The sequence below is a fragment of the Sylvia atricapilla genome, chromosome 5 (assembly GCF_009819655.1).
Source record: "Sylvia atricapilla isolate bSylAtr1 chromosome 5, bSylAtr1.pri, whole genome shotgun sequence".
Classification (NCBI taxonomy): domain Eukaryota; kingdom Metazoa; phylum Chordata; class Aves; order Passeriformes; family Sylviidae; genus Sylvia; species Sylvia atricapilla.
In genome coordinates this window covers 62,460,983-62,483,096 of record NC_089144.1, presented here as the reverse complement: position 1 = coordinate 62,483,096, position 22,114 = coordinate 62,460,983, and the positions used below count along the sequence as shown (strand labels likewise).

General features: G+C 42.0%; 1 protein-coding gene across 1 annotated transcript in view; it reads right to left on the bottom strand.

The window, feature by feature from the left end:
- Positions 1–19,799, bottom strand: part of PKP2 (plakophilin 2) — a 39,038-nt gene extending 19,239 nt beyond the window's left edge. Inside the window, exons 1-5 of the mRNA XM_066319727.1 lie at positions 19,546–19,799; positions 12,218–12,330; positions 9,081–9,772; positions 4,406–4,544; positions 1,642–1,849 (exon numbers count right to left, since the gene is read on the bottom strand). Coding sequence (XP_066175824.1) covers positions 1,642–1,849; positions 4,406–4,544; positions 9,081–9,772; positions 12,218–12,330; positions 19,546–19,753 — 1,360 coding nt within the window. The 5' untranslated portion in view covers positions 19,754–19,799. The remainder of the gene's footprint in view (positions 1–1,641; positions 1,850–4,405; positions 4,545–9,080; positions 9,773–12,217; positions 12,331–19,545) is intronic.
- Positions 19,800–22,114: the final 2,315 nt, after the last annotated feature.

Here is a 22,114-nt window from a genome sequence, read left to right as displayed (position 1 = left end):
CAAGTAATGTATGATGTGGAAAGACAAATAGCCTTCTGGTGCTGGCTGGTGTAAATCCAAATCTTGCACATTAACCTTTCCCTGGAAGTGCACACTTCAGAGAGATTGCATACGTGGATATGATATTGCACTAGTTCTGTACGAAGTCAAAGGCAATGCAAGGGGTGAAATTCATTCACCCAAACTGCCCTTTGCCCTTGTAGGTTCCTTGCAGCTTGCTAGGGGAGCTGGAAGAATTGTTCAAGTGATGGCAAAAAGTATGCCCTAGTGGCATTTTCACTAAGGTACCCAGTGCATTTTCTCCTGGCTGTGCATTTGGTCTTCAACAAAGCAAGACATACTTCTCTCCTGGTGTATTTTAAAGCTATCCTTTGGAACTGACAGGCATGAAAGCACATCATAATATTTTGCTTTACACAAGCTACACCATCCTGCTTGGCATAAATATTTTTTTGGTGTCTTGTTTGTTTTGTGAGTGAATATTCATACTCAGTGACAGAAGTAATTGCTGAAAGAAGATGTCCCTTTATCTATTTCCACATTGGTGAAGGTGAACCCAGTAATATTCACAATATACCTGTGTGTTATCAGACACATTCAACATTTTTGTCAGAAATTATGAAGCTGCTAGGAAGGAAAGAGCATTGGCTTCTGGCCACATTGCCACCATTTTCACTGCTCCCCTCACTGATCTGTAATACCACTGAGAGTTAAGGCACTCTGCAGTAAATTACCGTGTGACCCAGTTCTGCAACCGATGGGTGTGAAAAACTTCAAAACATTTTAATGTTGCAGAGCTGCAGAACTGAGCTAAAAAAAGAACCAACAATACACAGCTTTGTTCTCCAGCTTAGGGAGCAGAATATTTCAAATACTTTATAAGAATGTAGGATTACAGAAGGTCTCAACATGTCTTTGCTTCAGGACAGGGCTGCTTGACAACTTCAGTATCTTTTCACTCACTGTTCTCTTAATAGATTTTGTTTCTGGTGTCTCTAAAGTTCACTTGAAAGAAATCCCCATTCATTTATTCATGTTTTCTATTTATAAAATATAAGCCTGCTCTTCCTTTGCATCCCAATTAGAAAGAATGTGGGTCACAAGCAGTGGAATTCCAAGAGACACTATGGACACATGGGACTGGCAGGGATGAAGTAGGAATCTGGGGCAGTGGAGTTTGTGGGGAATAGAACAACCACTTTCTGTCCATGGCACATGACAGTTCTGGGTGACAGTCCTCAACAAGGAAGTAGGCACTGTCACACAGAGTCAAAAAATGAAGGCTGAGCAGCTGTGCAAGCAGCAGGCATTAATTGTGGTCCCAGTCCCCTCTGGGGATCCTGACTTTCTTTTATGGACTATCAGGGACTTAAGGCTCGCTCTTGCTGCAAGCAGACTCACGTAATTTCTGAAGGAGCTTTAGGAGGGGAAGTTGCAGCTCCTTATCTCTTGTTATTGACTGAAAGAATGGTCTTGGGTAAGGACCTTGGAATTTTACCCTACGGGAATTGCTTAGTGTAAGTGACAATGGTTTTGTATTTAGTCACTAAATACATGCCTAAGTAAACAATCATGTGCCTCTCCCTGAAAGCTCTTGCACTACTTAAAGCACTTCATGCTTGACTGCAGAGAAAACACTACCTGTGATTTGCTTCTTAGTCTCTATATCCCTGGTGTGCTGGAGCAGGCGGAGCAGGAGTGGGATCCCTTTCTGCTCTGACACTTCCAGTTTGTTGTCATTGTCCTCAAACACCAAGTTTCTCAGAGCACCACAGGCTGCCCGCTGAATGTCCTCATTCTGAACCTCCAGGAGCTGTAAAAGTCTGGGGATACCACCAAGTGAGAAAACCTGTGAGTAAAACAAACCACAGCAGAGAATAGTCAGATGCTGTAAGTGACAAACTCCACTCTCCCTCTGCCCCAGCAAGCTTTTACATAGTTATAGGGACCCCTTTCATTTGCTCCTATTTGAGAGACTTGAAGCGTAGATCATTATTCATCTGGACATGACTATTAACTTCTGGGCTTTTGCATGACTAATACTTAAAACCCACAACTAAGGGAGGCAGCATGTTTTCATAATTAATGTCAGAGCATGATACTAAATCTCTCCCAGCTCTACCACAGATTTGTACTCTCTGACAAGACATTTAATCACTCTGCTGTTTAGCTTCCATGTTGGTGAAATGAGTATTTGAGATTTAATTCTGGAACACTTGTAAACAGTTTGGGTTTTTTTTTTTCCTCAGCAACCAGCCTGATGAGAAGACAGCATTTTTCCCAATGCATGTATTGAAAGTGTATCAAAGACTTAACAGTTCTTAAATGTGTCACACAGAGGAAAACCAGTAAAAGTAAGCATCAAAATGTAGAACATTAACCACTGCTGTCCAGTTAGTTACCAAACTACCCACATTTAGCAGACTACCTTTCAGTGTTTAAATCTTCAGAAGATGAGGTTTTGGCCCCAAATGAATAAAGGATGCAAAAGATGTTATTTTACAGTAGCTATATGGAAACAAATAGTTTGTTGTGGTGAATGAGGAATCCCACACGGACTGTGATATGACACAAGCAAGCCTGAGCTGACTCAGGAATGAATTTACTATGGAAAGTACCTTACATTACCTTACATTAAAATTGCCAATGGTCTCCTCCAGCATCTTAAAATATCACACGGTTTTGTGGACAAACTCACCCTTGTGCAGAATCAACAGCACATGAAAGACTCAGAAATCTGACACAAGTGTCTTCAACAGTCCAGAGTTTAATGATAAAAAGAATTCGATGCCACCAGCAGGCACTGGCAACAGGAAGAAATGAAATGTAACAAAGCCTTTTGTCCTTCATGGAGTAAACTACACAGCCTGACAGCCTCTCCTCTGACCCACCTGTACAAAAGGCACAGTTTCTTTATCCTGCTCTGCTGACCTGATTTCCCCTGCAATCAGACAGCAATCACCTAAATGCCAGCAGAATGGAATACAGGAAAATATATCCTGAGAGCAGTGGTGCATAGAACATGCTGAAGGCACATCAGCCTGTTCTATTGCAGTAGATCAGCCCTTTTGACACCAACACTGTATTTGTTTGGTTTTTGAAAATACTTATGCAGATTTTGTCTGTCAGGAATTTTAAGGCATTTATAGCTCTTATAAAATGAGTGCTATTTCAACCTAATTTGCTGAGAATTTACAAAAGCTATTGACTGGTCGTTCTAAATTTTCATCAGTAGACAAAATTCACCAAAATACTGAGACAAGTTCACAGAAACAGAAGAACCACTAGATCAACAAGCTCCCAAATATCAGGGAACAATAGACAAAGAGTGCAGGTGGAAAGGCTAAAAAGGGGACACAAGATGATGCCAACATGACAAACTCTGGTGGGCACCAAGCAGAAAAAAGCTCATTATAGGATATGTGGCATAGACAGGAAAATAGAAGGTGGCTTCAGGCTGACTGCTCCAATCTGAACACTACTCAGCCACCTGTTTTTCTGGGAAGCTGCCTGAGAGAGTTCTGAACAATAACCCACTTTCGGAGATTCAGTCCTGAAGATCTGTCCTCAGTTTGAAGTTAAGGTTGCCACCTGTACTGTTATTTTCTCCCAAAACTGACTCTGGCATGCCCTAAACCAAGTCAAAAGGATTGAGAGATGTTTGGCTGTCACTGAACTGGACTGCATGCATAGGATTATGGAGGCAAGGCTGGGATGACTGAGCACATAACAAACCAAAGTAGATGTAAGAATGTTTTCTAATGATTAAAATAAATTATTGCCTTACACTTTAGTGTACAGAATTGTTCAGCAGGAGCTCTGAACATATTTGTGTTCAGTAGTGACACTTCAAGAAAAGGAAGAAGAGAATATTTTTAATATACCCTTTCAAAAAACTTGTAAAAGACTTAACAAGTTTCTTGTAAGAGACTTGGTTAATCTAAGCAATGAACTAATTCATGTGCACACTTCCAGGGAGCCCTTAACATTTTTGCTAATCCATGTACTTCTTAAACATATTTGTACACTCCTAACAAACCCTGAAGCTTGGATAAATTTGTACCATACTCAGAATTTTCTTTTTTGGGATATTTCTGCATGCAAGACAAAAATGAGAAACAGAAGCAACTATACTGAGAAAAATTTCAGACTCCATGATTATAAAGGCTGAAAGAATTAATTCATTTGGCCTGAAAAAGAGAAAACTGAATGGGTATACACTGAGTGGGTTGAAAAGAAACTGCAACAAAAGACATAAATGCATTTTAGGGAAAATATCTAACATCAGTATCCTATAAGGTTACTTGGACTGCCTTCTTTCTTTGCATGTTGGCCCACAGTGCTGTAAAATATAGAACCTTAATTTTCTCTACCTGATTGTAACTGGCAAAAAGTAATTACTTACTTTTCTCCTGGCATCTGCTTTTTGGAAGCACTCATGCTGTATGAAAGTCACTGCAGCAAGGATTCTGGGGCTGGACTGTGTATTTTCACTCTTCAGTATGTTCACTGCACGCTCCAGTGTCATCTCCACTTCTGGGCCCCTTTAAAAGTAGAGAGAGAGAAATCTAGTGAAAAAAGACTGCAGAAAAATGATCAGTTTTGTAAAACCAGGATTTTTGTGTTTTTCAAGTAACTCTAGCTTTTCTTAATTTTTTTTTGTTTTGTTTTTGTTTTTGTTTTTGTTTTTCCTTTCCAGTAGCAGAAAATATCACAATGGCTTTAAGAGATACTGGTATTTCGGGGGGAAGAGAAAGTCATAAACAGAAGTGTGGTTCTGGAGAAAGCAAGTCATGCTTTACATTATAACAACAACATGGAAATGTCAGTGGATGCTTCCATCAGTGTTTCCATCCAGTGGATGAATGAAGAATGTGAAAGGAAGGATGAAGAAGTGGATGAGGATCAAAAGAAGGCCATAACCATGTCAGACTGACTATTACTGGCAGTGAAAACACCTTGATGTTTTCCTCAATAGGGTGATGATTGTTTTTTTATATTTTTCCTTATGCCTTCCATCAGTGTCTTAGTTCCCAGACTACATCTGTGCAGGACTAAGAACCTCCTTTCTTCAAAAAAGGAAGTTGCTCTTGTTTGAAAGATGGGCAAAGCCCCTTTTCAGGTGGGAAAAAGAATACCACTCCTTAAACTGAGAGATCCTGTGGTAGAGAGCCTATGTGGAGAGTATCAAAAATATGTGCCACCACTTCCCTCCCAGCTTCCAGCATGTTTGCTTAAATGATGATTGTTTTAGACAATCATATAAAAAAATGGAGAGAGAGGTCACTAAACACATTTTTTCCCCAGTAAATGGAACATAAAACAATTAATGGCACAAGCAGGTGTATTAGCTCTGGGACAGGTGGTTATGCTCCCCAGACTTTTTATTTGCTTTTGGTTTCAAATATGCTGCACCCAGATTAAAAAAAAAAAAAAAAAAAACACAAACAAAAAAAAAAAAAAAAACCCACAAAAAACGGGGAGAAGAAAGTTGAGGAGAATGTGAGCATTCTATTTTTCTTTTTTAATCCAGATTGATTTGTAGTAGTAGATGTGCTACCAGCCAGAAAGAGACCAGAAGGCAGTCTGTAACTCACAGTGAACCAAGCAGTAATTTGCAATAACTCCCTACTGCAGAGCTAGCAGAATCAGAATGATTTACTTGATAATCACCTCAGTACATGAATCTGTAGTTAGAAATTTTAACCAAATTGTCTTTTACATTGAAATTAGTACCTGGGAAATATATTAACTGAAGTTGAAATTTTAGATTTTTTTTTATTTAAATGAAGCAAAAATATTAAATAATAATTGACAATACTCAGAAAAGTGGAATATGGAAAATTAACCCAGATCATGTTTTTTCTTTATACTCTGTAGTGGAACTGAAGAACAGGCTTTTCAAACTTCAGTTTTAGTCACATTTCTTACATCAGCAAAGGTTTTGAGACCATGTTATAAACCCGCACACGTGACCATGTCTACCTGTTGGACACAGCAATAATTCTGGAGTATTTTGACCAAATTCAGTCACCTTCTGTGAACAGCAGACATCTCTGGTGTACTAAATTGTGATATTTCACTGACCAGCAGCTGAAGAGAACTATAACCACGGGCTTCCCAAGGTCAAGGCTGATGCATGAGCTGATCCCTCAGGGCACACCTGTGGGAACTCAGCCTCAGGATACCAAGGTGTGTCCCAGAGGAGTAGAAATCCATCAGGAGCCACTGCCAAGCTGGGATGGACACATGGACAGACAGACAGTGCGTTTCTGGGTGCTGGGGGTGTAGCTCTGCCCCAAGACTGACAGCAGCTCCACAGTCACACAGCTATCCCTTCACACAGCAGGCAGAGGATTGCTCTCCTCTTGTGAACTGCCATACTTGGATTGCTCTCCATCGGATAAAAATAACATTCCCTAGTGTTTTATCTGGCAGCAATAAGGGATGCAATACCATCCCTGACCCTCGATGGCATTTATAAAGCCGCAGCACCCTAACTCTCGTCAAAATAGAATTTGATGCAAAGATTCCGTTCCCACCCTCAAAATATTTACAGGCAAACTTAATCAGCTCTGTGGCTGACTGGCACATGAAGTGAACACCAAACAAATGGTCACTCAGGCAAAGGTTGTTAAACAGAACAATGATCTGACTTCACCTTAACTGCCAGAATATACCAGTTTTGAGACAAACACATGCATAATAATTTTGTGGCAGCTCTCAGCACGTTTAGAGGTCAGATTCTGCAAGCAGCCATTTCTCAGATAGCTTCAGGTTGCCTCTCTCTTTTCTAAGTTCTCAATCATAAGGATGCTCTTAACTGATTCACTTCAGCAGAAGATACAGATATAAATATATCTATATTAAGATATAGATAGCATCTCTGTACTCTGTTTTTCTCTACTTTGCTTTCATAGCATGAGATAATTCTTTTACAGGAAGTTTGAAAGTGCTTTTAGATGTATTTCAAATGCTGTACACAAGCTGGTCCACTACTTCTCTTTAACCTTACACAGCTATTTTGCATTCTCTTAATTCACTTGGAAAGACTTAAATTGTGACCTGAATTTAAAAAAGTACAGCTTTCTGGAAGAATTAATTACTCCAAAACCAAGCTTATATTTTTCCCCCTTTACATTAATAAGGGAGCCACAAGTAAGGTAGCAATATGTCACATAAATGCAACCTTAAAATAGGAGAATGAGAAATAACAAGAAAACTGAGAGTGTCTACAAACTCCTTGAACTGAGAAAACTTCCAGCAAACACTGAACCTAAAAACTGGCACTTAAGGAATTTTGCCCTCACAGTGATTTGCAACAGATCACAGATCTTCCATCTGAGTTAACATGGTCACAATCAAGCCACTTGCACAATGATTCAAGACTGATTTTTGCATCTGCAGGTATTGAAATACTTTGGTTGATGCTTGTACAGACAACCAGACTCCAGTGTCTGCACCTGCAAAAGAAAAGCCAAAATTGCTCCTACATGTAAATCAAGATAAAAATTGTTGGTTGTGGCTCAGAAATGAATTCAAGAATGTGCCAAAAGTTAAGCAGATTATTAAATCAGTGGGATACATGTTTGTAAATTGTCTTACTGAAAAACAAAGTCCTCCCTACTAAAAAACAAAGCCAGGTACCTATTTTCAGTATTACTACTCCAAAATCTTCAGCTGTTGTGAGCTCTTAGCTGCTTTTTTTTTGACTCACTAGCTGCGAAGTCTGAATAGAAGTCAACATAATTAACGTCAGATCTCTTAAATCCTGCACCACCCAGAGATGATAATTTCAATCCAGACCAGAAGTGAGCATAATACCATATATGTTTGCAAATGCAGCACACAACATGTAGCTGACAACAAAAAATACTTGATCTGCACATAACAGTGGTATCAGGTGATGCCTTTTCTCATACAGTAAGAAATTCATAAAAAAGAAGAAAGGTAGGACTTCGAAAAAATGAACTTCACAGCTACACAGTTATGGGCAAAAAGCCATTTCCTAATAAAACTCTTGTAAATTACACTGTGATTAACTGTTATGAAACAGAAATTTTGGGATCCTATTTGAATTATGAAACAACAGCAAAAACTCGAATAAACATGTAAGTAACCATCTCCTGTATACCAAGTGACTTGTTCTGTTTACTGAAACTTAACAGCTCTGGAAACATTCAGAATTATTCTAAAATGAAAAGATATTCACTCCTGAGGGGGAATTCAGAAATAATAAAATTTCTCTTTTGAAAATGGAACAGATTTTAAGGATTCTGAAGTCTTCTCTGGAAAGGAATTTTTTGGGGAAGTGGAGGTGGGGGAAGTAGTTTTGGGGAAAAAACCAAACAACCTTTTCCAGTATTTTAAACAATTTTCATGTAGTCTGGGGGCAGATTTGGGACTTTTTGGCACAGAGCTAACAGAGTTTCAAATTAAGATAACTCCCTCAGTGCATGTAGGATTCCATGGTAGTGATAAGCTCTGGGGTCTCAGGATTTAGAGCAGTTTGTATTTGTTCTAAGGATGGATAGTGCTACAGAGCTAAGAGAAATTTCTGCCCTGTCTTTTACCTGAAGTTCACAAAGACTAAGAGATGTCCTTGAAATGAAGGATTTTTAACTGGAAATTGTCAATCTGCCAAAAGCTGCCTCACTGATAGATTTCTGACCTATTCTCATGAGAACCAGTGTCGGTATTTTATGGACTCTTCTGAGCACAAAATCTGGCAATACAATTTTGTGTATTGTGGCTTAGGTTGTAAATTGCTCAGTGACTACCTCATGTCTCCTGATAAAATTAACTCTTGCAAAAGGGAGTCCCAAACTTAATTAACTTAAGTCCTAAGCTTAGGCAGAAGGTTTAGACCCTGCCCTGTATGAACACATATATCTTCTCCCTTTCCTCTGCTGCATTAGATGTGGATTTCTAAAAGCCAACCTACTTTCTGCCTCCTCTACGCTGGTATTTCATACATGGTGCTGGCTGCTGAACCACAGGCTATCGGTTTACTTTCTAACAAACACGTTCCTGTCAGCTCTGGCAGCCCAGAGCCAAAGCAGGTCCTGCACTGTGCTTACCCCAGCTGAGATCCATTGAGGGTCACTTGCTCGCTCTGCAGGAAACCATTTCTGCCTGCTGCAGCCACCGCAGCTGTCACTGGCATCCTCTTCCCATCCGTTTCTGCAGTGACACTGGCTATTGAAGCTGGCTGGGAAACTTCCCTCCTACTCTGTGTGTTTCTGAAGGCTGTTTGGTAGAAACTGGACCTCACAGATTGTCTGTTCTGAGACAAACGGGACGCGGCCGGAGACCTCACTTGTCCCGTGGCGCTCTCCGAGGCCAGGTAGTTTTCCTTCTCCAGAAGGTTGGTCATGCTGCGGCTGTTGCCAGGCTGGCTGTACAGAGGGACGGTGGGGCTGGGCAAGGCACCATCAGGGACAGCATCACTGGCAGTCCCCAGGCGGGATTGTCTCTTGAAGGAGCGTCCCCGGTGCACGGCATCGCGAAGGCTGTAACCGACGATCTCGGAGCGGGCGTATCTCGGTGGCACAGTCCCACTGGATCTGAGGCCCTCTCCGGGCCTCATGGAGAATCCAGCTGAAATCCCTCCATCGTAGTGAAAATTCTTGGACATGTACGCCAACCTTTCTGGATTTCGCTGGGGTGAAACCTCCAGTCTCTTCAGAGGCTGCCTTTGAGCTCTCTCCTCCATCGTCCTGTAAGCAATCCTTGTCTCCCAGCCATTCGTGTAATAGGATGGGGAGGCAACCTGCTGCAGGGGGCACGAAACAACAGGAGCCACAGTAAGGTCACAGTGCTTAGCATTAGCAGCAGAGAAACCAAACCAAAGTAAAGACAAGAATTCTACTGAGCCTGCTCTCAGAATCACAAAAAAACATGTCAACATCGCCAGTGCTGTGCAACAAATGGGATTCTGCCACACTTCTCTGTATCTGCCTCGTGAAGGCAGAAAGGAGTGCAGTCTAAACATCAGCAGATAAAGTCCAAGCATCTAGTCCTCTGTTATGAACTCAAAGTAGTTGCATAAGTCAGTTAAGCCAGGTAATGAAGAGATTGATTATTAATGGAGATTTTTCTGTTGAAACTACTTGGGGATTAATACCAACATCTCCTACTTAAGCTAAATTCAAGGCTGTCTAATAGACAGAAGAAAATTAATCAATCAGATATAAAAAATATTATACTGAAATGTCTGCATATTGATAGTAACCTTATTAATATAAGGCTTTTAGCACTCCTGTTCATTTGTGGTAATATCTAGTACAAATAGATAGTCCCTTCACTGTTTGTCTAGTGTCTTAAAAATTAAGAAGATTGTATGACATTCCAAGAAAATGAAAATGATCATTTCACCATTTCACTGACTACCCTAATTCTACAGTTGAAATTTTAGACTATTTTCTTTTTTTCTTGTACCTAATGGGGATAGACTAATGGACCATCATCTTGCTTTACATTTTTCTCTTTTCTAAACTCAACAAATCCATTGCCAACCTTTCTTTGTAGGACGTATCTTCAAGATTCTTACTTTTAGGTGTCATTTAAGGCCTCTCAATTTTTATACGTTGTCTTGTTCTCTGTACTGGACTCCATACTCCATTCGAAACCATCCAGAACCAAATCAACTTGGGACACTATCTGGCCTTGAAATAGAGGAGTCATGGACCAATTTTCTAGAATATCAGTAAGCACAGTGGCATACAATCATAAAAAGCCCAATACTTTCCATTTTGATGTTGTGTTAAAGTGTAGAAATATTAAAGGCCTTTTTTTAGGGTAAAAAGAGAAGTTTACACAAGTTATTAATTGAAGGAACAGTGTTTAGCAGAGAGATGCCAGACTGAATTCCCTTAATTTCACTGTTGAGGAGATACAGAGGGTGATAGTTGATTCACAAAAGAAGTAAAAGTTTGAGAAACTAGCAGGCTGAGGCAAAGACCATTGGATATACCTGTTCATTCTACAGAAGTTATCCAAGGATATCCTAATCTGTTGTTAGGGGATAATTAATGTTTTTATGAAGTACTAGACCTTGTTTCGCAGCTTTTACACTTTTTTCTCTTTTCTCCCCACTCTCTCCCTGGTAAACTGTATTATTTTCTTGTCATTCCTATGTCACCTCCATCTTTTCTCTTGTTGCCCTCTTATGGAAGGAATGTATTCAGGTCAAATATTATGGACTGCAGGACAGGTGAGAATAGAAATGGGAGGACAGAGAATGAAATGTGTTTAGGTAAATGCCTCTGTCTTTCCCTATACAGAGCCAGAGCTGCTTCACTGACTGTTCAAAGGCTGGGCTATTTCTTTTAACAACAAAACGGCATTCTTGAGAAATCTAAAATTAGGAAAGAACTGCCCCCTTCATACGCAGTTATTTACCAAATAAATGTTTCTGTTCTCAAGCCAAAATGCTTTCAGTTTACTAAATTGATCAAAAGCAATTGATTGCTATTGGGCTGCGTTGATTTCCTCCTTCAAATAGGTTCAAAACCAGTTATGAGCTGTGTCAAAAAACACTGCAGAAAACCAATTATTTATCTCAGCATTCAGGCCATGACCCCAAGAAAAGCTGGGCAAAATAACAAGATAATTTATGATCAGATGGTTTAGAAACACCACTGTATTGCAAGGACTGTACTGCTGGAATTCTTGTAATGATAAACCAGGTTACAACAGAAGTATTTTAAATGATAAGGAACCACTCTACCTTGTGAAAATGAAAGTATTTGCAAAACTAAAGTAATCTGTTTTCTTTTGGTTTTGGATGCTTAATTCTGTTTGGTTGGGCAGCATGGTCTCCGGCCACCCTGAGGTACAGATGTGCTGCTTGAACTGCTGTCTGGTGGGAGGGACGAAGATCTGATTTGTCACAGCCTTTGCCTTAGTGGAGTGTAAATATGATTTTTCATTTTCTACCCTGATGCCAATTCTTACAAACTCAACAGGACAGCAAACAGCCCATCTGTGTGACTGACCTGAATTTGGCTACTGGGCTCCGAAGTCATTGGAAGGAAGGGAGAGCATTGAGAGATTTCCTTGTAAACCCCTAATTTTCTAAAAATCAGGTTTTAAGAAGAAAATAAGCAAACAAACCTTGTAACACCATCTAAATGCTAGCATTTGTGGCAACAAAATGGATAAACTCTGTGTGTGACACGATATTAATTTCTACTCATTGTCTTCCTTTCCTCACCTGGTTTGCCTGGTAATATGAGAAACCGTAGGGAGACCTTGGTGCAAAATCATTCTCAGTGATCCCCATGTTATAGACACGCTCTGGTACACTGGATGCACGGTGCAGGCTGTCTGGAACCAAAGAATAATAACAGTAAGATATTAACAAAACATGGCATTGTTATAGAGGATCATACACAGTACTAGTGAAGGTCACAGCCAGCACTGACATTGATGTAAGCTGAAAATTGAACAGGGAAATGATGGAGGGGTATTTGCATTCTCCTGAAGATACAAACCATTTTTTTCCCTATATACTTTACTTAAGAGTTATTTTTAGCTTTTTGGAGACTAGTGACTCGTGCACCTATGAAAAATGTTTTAGCAAAGCAACCTGATATTCTAAATATCCCAGATAACAAGCTGATTAAGTGCTGAGAAACAGTATCACTGAACTAAGAACACTTACTTTTCACTTCAGCCACTTTGCATGCGCATGCAAATATATAAATGCATGGTTTACACTGGCTGACTATGACATGAAAATACCCAAGAGATAAAAATATTGCAGCTGTAGATTGGAGCTGAGAAACATGGGTTGATGTCTGTATCTGTTCCTGTGCACCCCAGAGATGCAGATTTCACCATGTACGGTTGTAAACAAACAGCACACACTGAGCACAGACTCTTTATTTCACAGCTGTCTACCTCAACTGCTGCTGTTTCTTCTCCCTCAGGTGCTGATTTAATGACAATGTACTGGAGCAAATAATGCCTCACTAATCCCAGGGCTCCACCCAAACAGCACAAAGAGTCTGAGAACCAACTCTATGGCTCACGGTGCTGTAAAATTGGGTTGTCCAGTGACACTTCAAATCTGCACCTGAAAGGTTCACTAATCCTACAAATAATATCAAAGATCCACAGGTTATCTGCTCTGATGCTTTTTTCCCACGACTCAGCTCTGAAAATAGAGCAGTGCATTGTGATTATTTCTTCCATTAAAACCCCAAACAGGCCAACAAAACCTTCAGGCTGTTCTCTTTTCTCATTAATAGAATGCATTTTCAAACAGTGAGTGCTTATATTAACAAAACTTTTTAAAAGCAACAGATATTAATGAAATAATTATTTTTGTTATTCCCATGTTATTATGAGAATCTGCATATAGGCATATAATTAATGCAGGTTAAAGAGGTGAAATAGAAGTTGGAAGCAAGACCTCAAATCAGTCATAAATGGGCCTACTAGGCTGAACAGATAACAGTGGTCAATAAAGAAGTTAACTGGCCATCAATTTTCAAAATAGCAAATATTACCTGAGTTAATACAGAAAAGAAACCTAAAGAACCAATCACTGATCTGCCCAAAGTGCTGAAGGTAAAATTTGTGGACCCCATAATAGAGTAAAACACAATACAGTATAATGGAAAACGCTGATAATTTGAGTTCAATCATAAATTACAATTACTTTGCTTGTGTAATCATACTTTCCAATTCTCTGATTTTGGCAGATTTAAACACATATGAGCTGATTTTTTAGGACACATTCACAGTAACGTTGTGTCATGAGAGCAGAATGGTGCAGCTTGGTCAAACTCATGATTTGCATTGTAATAATTCCTTCCTGACATTACAAGGTTACCACAGCCCAAGGGCTACCTGAGTACATGAGAAAGAGGCAAGAGGAAATTATTCTCTTATACTACAAAAAATTCCCAGAAATGTGCACCAACATCCCAAATCTACAAATTGATATGGATGTCTCATTTGTGCCATGTAATTCCCACAGCAATGTACTATTTCAGGTTCCCAGTCAGAGTCCATCTCAGCTAAGTTCTAGCTTTTTAAAGATTCTCTTCATTGTTGTATGTTAAAGGACTTTCATACACTAAATCTTGAAATATAAATACCCATCATTTTCTGCTTCTACACAGTTTTTTTATTTTCCTGTTTACTGTAGTCAGTGAGAAAGTACTCTCAGTTATCTACTTATGGCATAAAGGTCCTTTCAGCAAGTAGTTTTTGTATATTTTAAGTAACTCTAAGCTGGTGTTTATTAAAAATAAAACTACAAAAGATAGGATAAGTTAAAAACAAGGCCATCCATTACCCGGTTGAAGGTAAACTACATATTTAACAGTTCTCTCCTTTGAAAAACAAAATACAGTCAATCAAAAATTACACCATGCAGTTTTCTTTCAAGCAGTCCCTTTTTCCACCTTCACTCTCCCTGTGAAACTATCCATCAGTAAAAATTTTTCTCTTTCACAGATAAACACAGTATATGTCAACCTATGGAATTTCACTTTGCAGTTATCTCTTGCTTGCTCTTATCACATCAGTATATTGTTTTGCTGGCCTTTTACCTGTAGATTTATTAGGCAGACGTAAAAGGCATGCCATTTTACTGTGTGCTGGTTACTTGTGCCAAAAGTCAGCGTGCTAAAGGAAAAAGTGGGAACTGAAATGCTGTGCTTTTCCAACAGTTATGGGATGCAGAATAGGTGACTTGATCAGCGAGGCTTCCTTCAGTTTGTTTTCACTGTACCACAAAAATCTTACACACCCAGTGCACTGTTTTGTTGGTTGATTTTAAAAAGCCATGAATTATTATTTTTAAAATTTATATTGTGTTCTCATTTTCTCATTTAACTCATTAGATAGGACTAATACTTTCTGACTGTGATTCTCTGTGTTTTAAGTCTCACAAAAAGTCTCTCTCCTCAGAAAATAAGCACATGATTCAGTTACTCATCCATAGGGGACAAACACTATTTGAGAGGCCATAGGACACCACACTTGATTTCCAGCAGCCAGTCAGGAAAAAAACCAGTTTTATGCAGGCCCTGCATTATGTCTGTCAACCCATAAGGGTACTCTGGACAACTCAGGCATCTCAGACAGCAGCAGACATCCATGTGTGGGCAATTGAGTGGAACTGCTTATCACTTCCCTCTCTGCTGTCCAGATGAACTAAAACAGCTGAGGAACACCTTGGATGTGGTCAGTGGAGGAGGCAAACTAAACCCCTCTGCTCTCCTCCAGGCCTAAAATAAAAGCTGTGCAGAAGTCACCTGGTATTGCAACCTGGTGACGAGAGCACAAGAAGAGAATTCTGATATCAGAAAAGATAATTACAGTATCATGAGGCAGCAGGCTGTAGAAATTGAGCAAGCAGCAATCCCATCTGTCTCCACAGAGGCTCTTCTCAAGGCCCCTTTTTTCCCCTGGATGTGACAAGCCCAGCACCTCCCAAGGCCTTGGAAATTTCTCCGCAGCAATCACTGCCTATGGCTGCAGACAGACCAGCCTGATGTTTGCTTTGCATTCACAAACTACAATGACAAGAGGCATCTCTAAGATATCTGGGAGATGAAAAAAGACGATAATCTCCACTAAGGAGCTGGGTGTATCAAATCCCCCTTAAGTCATGTACAGTGGTACTCACAACTCTCTGTCGTGAGTCCTTTTCAACGCTTTTGTTTTTGAATGGACACCATGAAAGCCAAATTTTGGCTTTGATCCTCTCAGTGCAGTCACCAATGCAGCTGTACCTGTACACATCAGTCTAAAAGGGGACTGTCACACACCTCAAGTGCCCCCTGCTCATTGTCCACTGCTGCTCAGGGCACCTGGGTGGTCACCTCCCCACGGGGACTCAGCATCCTGGACTGGCATCCTTCCATCCTCTTTTATACTTCAGCACTCAGGATGGACTGAGATGATGACATTTAATAATGGCATATCAAAACCACCACTGAATGCCTTAATCTCGAGATCAAAGGGCCTTGCTTTTGATTGTGCTCCTTCATCACTCTGCCAGCACAAGCCTGGTCCCAGAGGAGTTTTTCTAACATTTTGTGTTGCTTAAGACATTTACACAAGGGTTCAAATTTAAGAAAAAGATTTCTTCTGGCTCAGGAGGCAGAGGCCAGGAATGTAACAAAACCAACAAAAAATTGAAAGTCAACACAGATATTTTTTTCTACTTCCTTACTCCAAAAAGATAGAAACAGAAAATTACTGTGGAACAGTTAACATGCCAGCATTCTGCAAAATAGAAAGTTAAATACAGTTAAATACCCTGAGTCCCTAAAAGCAATTGTAACAAGAAAATACTAAGAATTTTAGAAATTAATAAATGTGAGGAAGAAATAAGTCTCTGATTCCCATCATCTTATATTGATGCTGTTTATTTGAAAATCATGCAAGATTTAATTCTGCTTTTATTTTTTTCTGTTAAAACTTGCTAGAAAAAGAATCAGTACACAGTCAGCAGTTCACTAGGCCATTTGGTTTTGTGTGATACATTATTCAATTTTCCCCTCAATTTTACAGAGAAGATCTGATAAGGATGCCTTAAAAAGCCAATCAAAATCCAAAGGGAACAAGGTCAGATGCAAGTGGACTCATAAACAGAATGAAGTTTAAAAGATTCCTAAGATGTACCTAAAATAAAAACAGCATGTGCAACAAAACACCAGTCATTAAAGTCTGTGATTCTAAATGCCACTTTGATAAGGTGGAACTACCTACCATTGCATTTCCATGCCTAAACAGCATCCAGAAATTTGATACGACTGCTTTAGTTGTTCAAGACTTTTAAGGACAGTGCAATCTTTAATTTATAGAGGCTTGGCAGTGGATAAACTGGACAAGTGGCAGCTGTTGTTGAACTGCTTGAAAAGCTATTAACAATGCTTGACAACATCTTGAAAAGAGCTGAGGACGTGTAACTTCTGAATTTCTATTGTCAGAAAGAAACACACCTTCCAAAAGGGGGAGGAGGGCATGAAACAACAAAGAGTATGGGGATAGGAGGAAAAAATAAGGTTTTTTCATATAAAAGCAGCGCTGAAGGCTAAGCAAACACCTCTAATTTGAAATTCTAAGGAGAAATTATGCTGCCTGACAAACTGCTTCTCGTGGCTTCAAAGTTTCCAGCACAGTCAGTAGAAAGTGGGTGTGCACCAATGACACTGGGCAAGACCTTTCCTACCCCTGATTTTTCATACCCAGTGGTTATGTGCTTGGCTAATTTTAGGCATGCATGTGAACACTGTGGTTAGGCATGCACTAAGTACCTTGCTGAGCAGAGTCTGAAATACTCCTACAGACAGGACACTTATATCACAGGGGACTCCTCCTGCTCCCTCTAAATCTTTGTAATCCTTCCCTGCAACTGCAAACAATGTAGGAACCTCGATGAATGTAGCCAGAAAAGGCCTATAATTCACAGAAAGGGACCCTTTTGCATGTAAAAGAGGGCATATTTTTTTAAAAGTTCCTCACACATCAGAATTTGAATGTTTCTCAAAGCATGGTCCAGTTTTGAGCAAGTCTATATAGAAAGCACATTGGGAGACACATGCATGTATATGCATATTTCTCAGGAAATTCAACATGTTAAATGCAAGATTGGCTATGATTCACATTGTATATATTTAAAATATAGATAGATATGCATGTATTATCCATATGTATAAATTCATGGAATGCATTTCAGTTTTGATTGGTTTTTTCCTAAGTTTTGCAGTGGGATTAAACATTGTACAGCAACTTGCCCATAAAAATATGTTTGAAAAAAGAGAAGTTCATTTTTTATATGAACAAGACATGTCACAGACATGTCTTTTTCCACCCCTTATCCTGAAGTTTAAAAGTTTTGGCGTCTGAGAAATGCAAGGGCATCAAATACTTGACCTTTAGAAAAACAGAGCAAACCAAGATAACTATCCCCAAATACATCAGGTCTTAATGTATTCCAGAGAAGCCAGGATGACTTGAGAGCATGGGAACTCTGTTTTCACAGTGTTTTATGCATGGTTTAGAGACATGAGCTCAGGTTCATGACACTATATCATTTATAAACTACGATTTAAAAAGCTTTTTGCAGGCCCTCTGCTGAGAGAAAAAGAAACTAAGCATCTCTAGAAGTGTTTAGACACTGTATTTAAATGGCAGCAGCCAAGCTAAGGACTTGCATGTTTATCTGCACATTGCACACCCGTTTATGTGATTTGTACAACTGGTTTCTACAAGCAGAATATGTCCATTTTCACCGTGAGCTGTTTTTTTTTAAATAGAAGCCAGACAAAGAACAAGAAAATATCTGTCTGCCTGACAAGACAGATGACTGAAGCATGGTTATAAAGACTTTCGTCTCACAGCTTTTTTAGCAAATGAAATATGACAGCTTCCTTAAGGACAACAGAGCAACGTGGCATGCAGCCTGCCAAGTCACTCGTATCTTCCCGTTTAGAAACAAAATTAAAGTTTCATGGTGCATAAAGTTTTCATGAAGTTACGACTAAACCCCTCGAGCATCTCGCCTTTAACCCTCAGCAGCTGGCAGACACCCCGAGGGTGCGCGATGAGGTCGGGCTCTGCTCGTGGCACAAGGTGCGGCTGCGGATTCCCTGACGGGTCTGCCCTTCTGGCTACAAGATCTTGGAACCGAGGGATGATTGACGTCAATTTGTAAATTCCTATCACGCATGTCGGAGAACTGGGTAAATAATGTCCGATAGTATTTTCGTTCTGTGCTTCTCCATTCATGCCTTTCCTAGAGTTACTTTTCCAAACTTTTTTTTTTTTTTTTTTTTTTTTTCCCCACGGTTAAACAAGACAAAACCTTTCCTATGATTCTTCTCATTTTACTTCGCAGACAGGAGCAGTGGGTAAAGCTAAAGCATGAAAACAAGCAGATGAAGCGGCTGCTGGATCAGGAGAATTCCGGCTCGGTTCCCCTCTCGGGCAGCGCAGAGCCCGGAGCGGCCCCGCCACGCTCGGAGTCAGGCGGAGGCCGGAGGGAGACACTTCTGACTCGCGGCGGTGGGAAAAGAGTAAAGGAAGAGGCGACAGAGCCACGATTTTCTGCCCGAGCAGTCCGCAAGCCCCAGGGCCGGGAAGCCGCGGACACGGGGCCAGCCGGGATCCCACCCCGGAGCCATGTCCCTGCTCCCACCCCGGAGCCGTGTCCCTGGCCCCATCCCGGAGCCGTGTCCCTGCTCCCACCCCGGAGCCGTGTCCCTGGCCCCATCCCGGAGCCGTGTCCCTGCTCCCACCCCGGAGCCGTGTCCCTGGTCCCACCCCGGAGCCGTGTCCCTGGCCCCATCCCGGAGCCGTGTCCCTGGTCCCACCCCGGAGCCGTGTCCCTGGTCCCATCCCGGAGCCGTGTCCCTGGTCCCACCCCGGAGCCGTGTCCCTGGCCCCATCCCGGAGCCGTGTCCCTGGTGCCATCCCGGAGCCGTGTCCCTGGCCCCATCCCGGAGCGGTGTCCCGGGTCCCTCCTCGAGCTCCCGCCGCCACCGCAGAGCATCGCGGCGCGGAGATGTCACTCACCATTGTACAGCGAGCCCCGGCTCTTCCTGGCCAGCGTCTGCTGGACCTGCCGGTGGATCCGCAGCGCCTTCTCCTCCCCGGCGCGGTCTCCCGAGAGCTTGAGCCGGTCGTCGGAGGGCAGCGCCAGGCTGGAGCTGTCCAGCTCGCCCAGGATCTGCTGGCCCAGCACGGTGCGGATGTAGCCCTGCTCGGGCCCGCGGCCGGCCATGGGCACGGCCGGGCTGCGCAAGGCTCCGCGGACCTGTTGCGCCTCCGCCGCTTCCCCAGCGCCGAGGCCGCCCCGCCCGCCCACAGGTACCGGCCCCGCCCCGGCCCTGCCCTCCCCTGATCGCCGCGATCCCGCTCCCCTCCCCTGCCCTGCCCTGCCCTGCCCTGCCCGGCTCGGCCCAGCCCGGCTCAGCCCAGCCCGGCCCAGCCCAGCCCGGCTCAGCCCAGCCCAGCCCAGCCCGGCTCAGCCCGGCTCAGCCCAGCCCAGCCCAGCCCGGCCCAGCCCGGCTCAGCCCAGCCCGGCCCCGGCCAGCGGGGAGCCACCGCCGGGAGCCGCCTCCTGTCCCCGTCCTCCCGGAGGGGCAGTCCCTTATCGTCCTTTTGTGTTTGTGTCTGTGTGAGTGTGTGCTCGTGTCGCACCCGCCGGGACACGAAGTTGCCGTGACACACATGCCCCTTTTTGTGAGCAAACGCACCGACTTATTTTAAACATAGAATAAATATACGCTGTCTTCATGTGTCGCACCTCATAGATGCTTTGCATCACGATGTATATAATTCTACATTCTTACACCATTACACATTTTGTACGTAAGTCTTCAAGAAGACGCTGTAAGCGCCGTGGTCCGTACTGTGAGGACCAGACTTCCAGGCGGGAGTGGTTATAGGGCTGCTGGTTCGGGAGGTTTTCCTGCTGTCTGGGGTATTTTCCAGGCTGCCCTAAGGGATTGCAGAGAGATGAATTGCAGCCGCCTTCTTTCCGTTTCGTTGTAAAGAGGTGATGAGGGAATTGCTCAATTAAAACTTGGAAAAACCCCGCCTGGCTCTGCTTCTGCCGTCGGGAGCGGGTTTTGCCCCCTGAAGTACAGCTGGGGAAAGGCTGAAGCTCTCACACGATCTCAGGACACAGCTCGGAATTGGTGTTCAAGCACTCTACTCATGGAGGGTTGAAAGGAGGAGGAACAAGAGAACGTACAGTCTTCTGGGGAAAGGAAAATGCAGGCTTTAGAAAAAAAAAGTAAGAGATCCGGGGTTGCATGATTAAAAAAACCCCAAACACAAAACCTCCACCAAACTACACGTGAGTGTCTTCACAGAAAACTCGCTGACTCTTAAAAGCAAAGGAAAAGTAATGTGGCTTTTAACTTCACGTGTTGTTATTTCAGAGTCGTACTGGCACTCAAAATGAGCTGTTGAAGCTTGTTTTTTACCAAATTTCAGACAGCAGCGAGGGTACAGATGGCTGGGGAGAAACTGGGGTGATCCTTGACTTAGGGTACACTGTGACATAAGAAACTAGGCACCTTCTCACAAAACTCAGGATGGAGAGGAAGAACTGGCTGCACACTAGTCCAGAGTCCTTTCACCCCTGATTTTTTACTCTTTGTTTCTCTCTCTTTTTTTTTTTTTTCTTTTTTTTTTTTTTTTTTCACCAAAAGAGAGGGGGAGGGAGCTCAAGCCCTTCTCATTACTTGGACTGACTTAAAGTCACTCCCCTTTGTTCTAATGTCGCACCCACAGGAGACATCATGTTAGTGACATGTGAAAATAGTTTCACTGGTTGAGGGAAAATGAGTGACCCAATCCTTTCCTTATAAATGGAGAAAAGATATATCAGAGCAGAAAGACTGGAGATGGTGGGGCAGAGGGGGGAAGCAGCTGGGAAAGAGGAGAAGGAATTTGTGGAGAGGAGGAAATCAGAGGTATGTGGCAGAACAGGCAGATAACAATGGTTCCTCAGGCATACAGCTTTTTTTGTTGTGCAGTAGGACAGGACTAACTTGCACCCTGCCCTGTTAATAAAACTGTGTTCATGTCATCAGTCAATCATACACTCCTGACGAATATTGGCAGAATTAGGATGGGCAGGAAATAATTGTAACAGAAAAGTGCAAGGGTAAAAAGAGAAAGAATGGACTGGATAGCGTTAGGAAAAACAATGGAGAAGACACATCACAGCTAGAAAGGAATGTAAACTATGTCAGAAGCTATGTTAGACCCTTTTGCTGACATGCAGACAGTCACAAAAGCATTACCAGTAAACAATAGATACTTCATTCTCAGGCAGTATGAGTGAGGAGATTAGAAATAGTCTAAAAAAATGTGAAACATTTTCTCCCCTCCTCCTTTTCCCTGCCCTCTTCTCCATGCATCAGTTCCAGCACAAACACGAATTCTGGATAGTTTTTATAGTCAAAACCGATTTGGTTTAACACAAAAAAAAAAATGCACCTGAAATGGATTTAATATCTAGAAAATAGTCTTGCAAAGGGTGTCTTCAGATGCCGCTGACACCACAGAGAGGTTTACAAGCTCTTGGCACAGTGACATTGCCTCTGTTGAATTGTTATTAACTTTATTT